This window comes from Miscanthus floridulus, chromosome 12, assembly GCF_019320115.1.
Source record: "Miscanthus floridulus cultivar M001 chromosome 12, ASM1932011v1, whole genome shotgun sequence".
Taxonomy (NCBI): domain Eukaryota; kingdom Viridiplantae; phylum Streptophyta; class Magnoliopsida; order Poales; family Poaceae; genus Miscanthus; species Miscanthus floridulus.
In genome coordinates, this window is record NC_089591.1 from 60,387,907 (window position 1) to 60,394,248 (window position 6,342).

Sequence of the window (6,342 nt, forward strand, 5' to 3'; positions counted from 1 at the left end):
TACAAATTCACTCGTTGGTTGAGGGACCCCCGGTTCCAAAACACCGACAAGTGGCAAGTGGCTTCTGTTTTGATTTCGTCAATTTTAAAATATACGGTGCTAGTCTCGCAGAGGTAGGATTTAGGATATGAATATCGGCTTTGAACTTAGGCTATCTCCAACAAAGCAACCCAAACCCAAAATGCAGCGTGCACAGTGTATTTAGGTAACAAAAAACCTCTCCAACAGAAGACCAAAGAGGCTACGCATTTTGCGCCCCTGCTGCACCGAAACGCAAAAAAGCGTCCTCGTTGAACGACGACGCAAACCTCTGGCGTGCCCGTAGCGGTGGGCCCCGCAGCGTGGAGCGGCTGGCGGCGAGGCGAGCAGCATGGAGCGGCCGACCCCTCCTCCTCCCTGGTCGACGCGCGGTGGCCTCCCCCTCCACCTCCCTGGTCGACAGCGCGGCCCTCGACGGCGCGGTCAGCTCGGCGAGGCGAGCCCGCTATGGCGAGCCACCGGTGCTTCCAGGCGAGTCCGCGGCCGGCGGGCGAGACGGGGAGCGGGTCGAGGCGAGGAGCGAGGTGGGGCGTGGGTGCGGCCGACGTGGAGAGGAGCAGTGGGCCCGCACCGGAGGAGCCGCCGGAGCCCGTGCTCGCCGGAGGAGCCGTGCGGAGCCTGTGCTCGCCGGAGATGCCACCGGCGCCTGTGTGGATCTGGTCCTGCCTGGCCCTGCAGGCCGCAGGCGTGCGGGCACCGCCGCCGCTCGTAGTGCCCTGGTCGCAGGCGTGCGGCCGCCGCCGCCGCTCCGAAGCCCACGCCGCCGACGGAGAAGAGGAAGAATGGGTCGCCTGTGGTTGTTGGAGAAGGGAGAAAATGGGTTTTTACTGTTGGCGCCCCAGACTACTGAATGGGGTTGGGTTTGAGTGCTCACCGTTGGAGACAGCCTTAGAAGGCGTTTGTGTTCCATGGATGGAAACATAAATGGTAAGGAAAACAGATCACGCGGGGAGCCGCATTCCCGTGTTTTGTTCGGTTGCAGAAAAATAAGGGAAACTGATAACGCCAGTTGTTGCGTAATGCGATAAAGCTTGTGGAGAGGCATAAATTTCAAAAGAAACAATATACTCACTTCATTTTTTTCCAGAAAAAAAGTATAGAAACTATATTGCAACTCTTGAACTTATCAGCATTTCTTATGGTATAATATTTTTCTCTCATAAAAAAATCAGCTAACAGTATTTTTTAACCTGGCTTTTCAGCGAAGCGAACTAGATGCAGATGCAAACATAAGGCCGCCCATTGTTTGTCAACCTATTCGTTTGGCTGTGGCTTGTCGTAAACGATCGTAAATTTTCAGCCGGAACAATATTTTTCTCTCACACAAACTAGCCAGCAGTACTTCTTCATGAACCAGCAACGATACGAACCAGCCAACCAACGATACGAACCAGCCAACCGAACAGGCTGACATGTAGCGGCTGCCTGTGGATTACACGTTCGCCAAAGCTAGGGTCTCAGATCCCAAGTGACAATTGACATGCCCCAAGGGATTTACTGTGGGATTTAAAGCTTTGTCCGTAACCAAGAAATTCTGTTGTACTAACAAGAGGCCCAATTCTTAGGTGCAGCCGTAGATCACATGTAGCCAGAATGCAACACAATCCTGAGTTCGGCCCACGTATGATAGATACTAATCAGATGAATCTCCGAAAAAAATGTATATATATCTCAAGCATATATTGAAAGTGACCATAAGGAATGATGTCTCGAGTCTGTCAACTGTACAACTGTGTTATGCGGTTTCAACATATGAATTTTTTTATCCGTAGGATGAAGATCGGCCTCCAGCATTTTTCTAACTTCGGCCTCCAGCCTTCTACTACCACCCTGCCGCCGCCACCACCGTCCACCGCCCCGCCCTTGGCCGTGGCTACGTCGGCATAAATCACAAGTACCAAAGAGCACGGCTGTGTCGGCATAAATCGCAAATCACGAGAAACAAGAAACAGTTTTCTCAAAAGGACAAAATTTGGGGAAGAGGCTCGCCGGAACCCTAGCCACCGCCGCCATCGTCTTTGTCTCTGGTCAGCACAGATCCAGGAAGAGGAGGAGGCGGAAGAGGAGGAGAAGAAGACCTACCTTGACGGATCCGCCATGGGCGGCGAGCTTGCACGCGGGCGCAGGGGCCGGGAGGGGACGACGGCGGCGGCGCGGGGGCGAGCGCTTGGACCGAGGGAGGGAGTGTCGGCGCGGGGACCGGCCGGGAGAACACGACGGGCGGAGGAGCACTCGTGGTCACGGGCGAAGTGCGGAAAGGCGTCGAGCGAAGACAAAGGGTGTGTTTGGCGTAGCTCTCAGTGGCTCCGGCTCCTTCCCTGTAGATGCACTGTGACGGAGCCGGTCGAAGCACCGAATACCCGGCTCCTTGGGCTCCTCTCTGGTGGCAAGCGGAGCCAGAGCCTATTTCACGCAGCGCACAGTGAAGCACATGGGATGTACAGTACGAGTGCATGCAGAGCCGGAGCCGCAGAGAGCTGCGTAGGGGGTGCCGAAACCAGTCAAAACATCCAAGTGTCCTGTAGCATTTCTCATATTTGTTATATTAATGAGAATAGAACGAGGTTCTCGGCCATCCACATTACACATTTCAGAGCCTCTAAAGAATTAAGAGAATAAAACCAGGCTGGGGTGGACACCAATTCATGCTGCTTTCCTCAAACAATAACCGAATATATATATAATAATCCCATTATCTACAGGCAGGTATTATAGAACTGTTCTCCGTATGGCTCAAGTGGTCTCTACATAACCTTTTGATTGAAAGGAAACTGTGCTCAAGAGAAAGAGATCCACTGCGCATTTTACCTCTCCAACAAATTTTACCTCTCAACAAATTTCTCGATGCATGTGACCAGTGTGCTCTCAGGCACAGCCCCAATAACCGAATCCTTTTTCTCGCCATTCTTGAATATCATCAGGGTGGGGATGCTCCGGACCCGGTACTGGCTTGCTGTGTCCGGGTTCTCATCTGTGTTGAGCTTGTAGCATTTCAGCTTCCCCTCATAGTCCTTTGAGAGCTTGCCAACAACTGGATCTATCATTTTGCATGGCCCGCACCATGAAGCCCAGAACTCAACAAGGACAGGAAGCTCGCTCTCAATCACAAGTGATTGCCATGTTGACTTTGTCACATCTGGGACTACAATTGAACAGTTGAAAATGAGAAAACGTCAAATGATCCATATGTATGGTACCAACAACAAATGAAGAAATGTCAAGATATAACAACAAAGATAAAAGAGTTTCATGAGCCATTGAAATAAAATGGCAACAGCATGCAGCTTGTAGGAGAGGTAATTTTCTCACTTAGAATTTGTTTTTTTGAAATACTACTGCTAGTGGTACAGTTTAAGGGGCCACTTTATAGTTTATACCGGTGCAACTACAGTCCTAGGCAGAGCAATATGATGATTTAGGTATGGCAAGTTTTTTTTCATTCTTAACCAACATTACTTCAAATGCTATGCAAAAGCACAAAGAAGTGTTGTTTTTGCAAAGAAAAACTGAAGTAAGGAAATTAGGTTCTAAAAAGAAAATAGTGTACATGAACCACACTGATTCGAATTAATGATTTGACAAACATGGTAAACCAAACATTGGAACATAAGGAGATGGATGTATAAATGAAGGTGCTCAAAGTAAGGACAATCTACAAACACCAATTGCCCAAATGGGAGCACGACAGGATATGCTTGTCCCAGTATGATGCATCTAAACAGTTAGAATATGCCTCGCTTTGTACAAAAAGCATGTCGCAACTTTGTCATAGTTATTAAAACGAAACAAGAAACAACTTCCCGAGATACTATTCAATCATGGCTAAGCAGTAAGCATTGCTGGCTTTAATCTCTCAAATTCTAATTCTCTCAACAACTTTTATGTTAAACCTCAATAGAACCATGGGTAAAGCAACAAGAGTAAAGGGACTGATAGGAAATGCATTCGATCTTCGCAGTGATTAATAATGTGATACATGACATACATTCTCATCAAATCAAAAGGAGTTGTGTTTCACACGCCTCCATAAGCGAAGAAGGCAATAACAAAATTGGCAAGATAACAAGGGTACATGACCCACGCGAATACATACATAAACCTATTCATTTAACTACTACCGAACAATTTAGGGCTTATAGTAGCCCAAGTTTGACAGTTGTATGATTCCATATTTGGATTATAGCGCCTTTCCACAAAAAGAAATGGGTGGTCAGCAACATTAGTAATTGTAACATTAAACTATAATACCATAATAAAGCAAGTCACCCATGCGCATGCATGGATCTCTGGATGCACCATAGGAGAACTGGATGGTATTTTAATGCTTTCCCAGCAATAAAGAGTCCAACAACATAAAGGTTGTTGTCTCCAACACAACACAGGTACTAGATAGTAGATACCCATGTGCTTGACCTTCCCAAGGAAACACAATTACAAATCTACAATTGAACCCAACATGATATGTCGATCCCAATAAGATGTATTTGAACAGTTCAAATATGCCTTGCTTTGTGCAAAAAGTGTGTTGCAACTGTCATAGTTATTAAAAAACCAGAAGCACTCTCCAAAGCTATTATTCAATCATGGCTATGAAATAAGCATTGCTGGTTTTAGTCTTTGCAAATTTCACTTTAGCAAACAACTATGTTAAACCAATAATTGTGGATAAAGCAACCACACTAAAGGGACTGATAGGAAAGGCATTCAATTATCCCATGGATTAACAATGTGATACATCCTCATCAAACCAAAGGGTGGTACACACTGCCATAACAAATTGACAAAATAAAAAGGGGTACATGACCCACGTGGATCATACATGAATCTATACATTTAAGTATTTAACTAATACCGAACAATTTAGGACTCCAAAGTTGTATGCTTCCATATTTGATTATAGCGTCCCTACTTGACAATATTAGTAATTGTGATACAAACCATAAGAGCTTGTTCGGTTTTGGTGGGGATTGAAAAGGATTGAGGGGGATTAAATCCCTTACAAGTCAAAAACCCCTCATCCCCTCCAATCCTCTTGGGGAGAGGATTAACCAAACAACTGATAAAGCAAGTCACCCATGCACATGCATGAATCCCTGGATACACCAAAAGGTGCTTTGTTTGCTGCAGAGGTGAAGGAGACTTCCCCACCTGATTTTCAACAGTAGGCTTATTACAGAGGGAAAATTGCATGCACCAAAACGGGATGGTGTTTTGGACTTTGCTTTCCCAGCAATAAAGAGTTAAAGAGTCCAGCGACATATCTGTGTTCCTGCCTCCAACACAACATAGGTACTAAATAGTAAATACACATGTGCTTCATCTTACCAGGGGAACACAATTGCAAATCTGTGATCGAAGCAAATGCAAGTAGATATGCTGTCTCTATCACAGGAACGCACTAAAAGAATACATGATGGTGCATGCATGAAAAGGTAGACATTCACAAAAACCTAAAAGCACAGACGTCAACAGCTGCTTGCGTGGAGTTGCTATCCAGAATGCTGTGCCCTTGGTGTGGTAACCTTTGATCCCCTAGCTAATTCCTGCTAATTACTCCGAATAGTTGCCTATACGTAGAGGAGACCACGCAACCTAAACGACACAGGCACACAGCATCATCCTATCATACTTGCCGATTCCTAGAACCAAACATGTAATCGCGTTCCAAACAACCAAATCTGTGTATCATTTCTACAATTCTACGTACGGAGTAATAATCCTCATACACACGCCACTCGGGTACCTTGGATGGTCGCGTCCTGGCCTTGGACGGCGCACACTACGGACGCGCCACGGCCCGTGCCCCGTCTGGTCCCGGAGAGGCCGGTAGTCGCGCGGAGCGGCGAGGATTTGACGGTGGACGGGATCGCGCAGCAGATGCGGTGCGCGGGGTGGGCAGGTGAGGAGGCGCAGGCGAGTGTAGAGGAGGCGACGGGGACGGGGAAGGCGAGGCCGGCGGCCATGGCGATCCGCGACGGGGACGGGGGGAGAGTTCGAGGAGGCAACGGAAGGTGGGGGACTGGGGGCACGTTTTTGTTGCGGTGCGGGTGCGGCCGTGCGAGTGCGATGCGACGAAAGGGAGACAGGCGGGGAACGGGAGGGAAAGAAAAGCATGTGGGCTAGCCGGCCAGTAGTTCCGAGAGGTGGGACTTGGGACGGCACGGCACGAGCCTCTCGTGCTTCGTTCCACTTTGGGTCCTGCCCTCTAGGCACGGGAGACGTCGGGCCGTGCTGATATGTATGCCCTCTTCGTTTGTGTTATAATTCGTAATTTTTTTTGTTTGTTTTTTTTAATTAGAATAG

The 6,342-nt window shown here is 47.8% G+C and overlaps 1 protein-coding gene across 1 annotated transcript; it reads right to left on the minus strand.

Moving 5' to 3' along the window:
- Positions 1-2,602: 2,602 nt before the first annotated feature.
- On the minus strand, positions 2,603-6,118 carry LOC136497378 (thioredoxin M2, chloroplastic-like). Its single transcript, XM_066493169.1, has 2 exons — positions 5,783-6,118; positions 2,603-3,181 (listed from the first exon to the last, which is right to left on the minus strand). Exons 1-2 carry the CDS (start codon positions 6,000-6,002, stop codon positions 2,862-2,864), a joined length of 540 nt encoding a protein of 179 aa, XP_066349266.1. The 5' UTR covers positions 6,003-6,118; the 3' UTR covers positions 2,603-2,861.
- Between the last annotated feature and the right edge of the window lie 224 nt (positions 6,119-6,342).

Bases quoted from the DNA above. Each gene is read 5' to 3' on its own strand.
- LOC136497378 (XM_066493169.1), bottom strand. From the start codon at position 6,002: ATGGCCGCCGGCCTCGCCTTCCCCGTCCCCGTCGCCTCCTCTACACTC. The intron at 3,182-5,782 runs GTACCCGAGTGG...GTTCAATTGTAG, and splicing joins CCAGGACGCGACCATCCAAG to TCCCAGATGTGACAAAGTCA.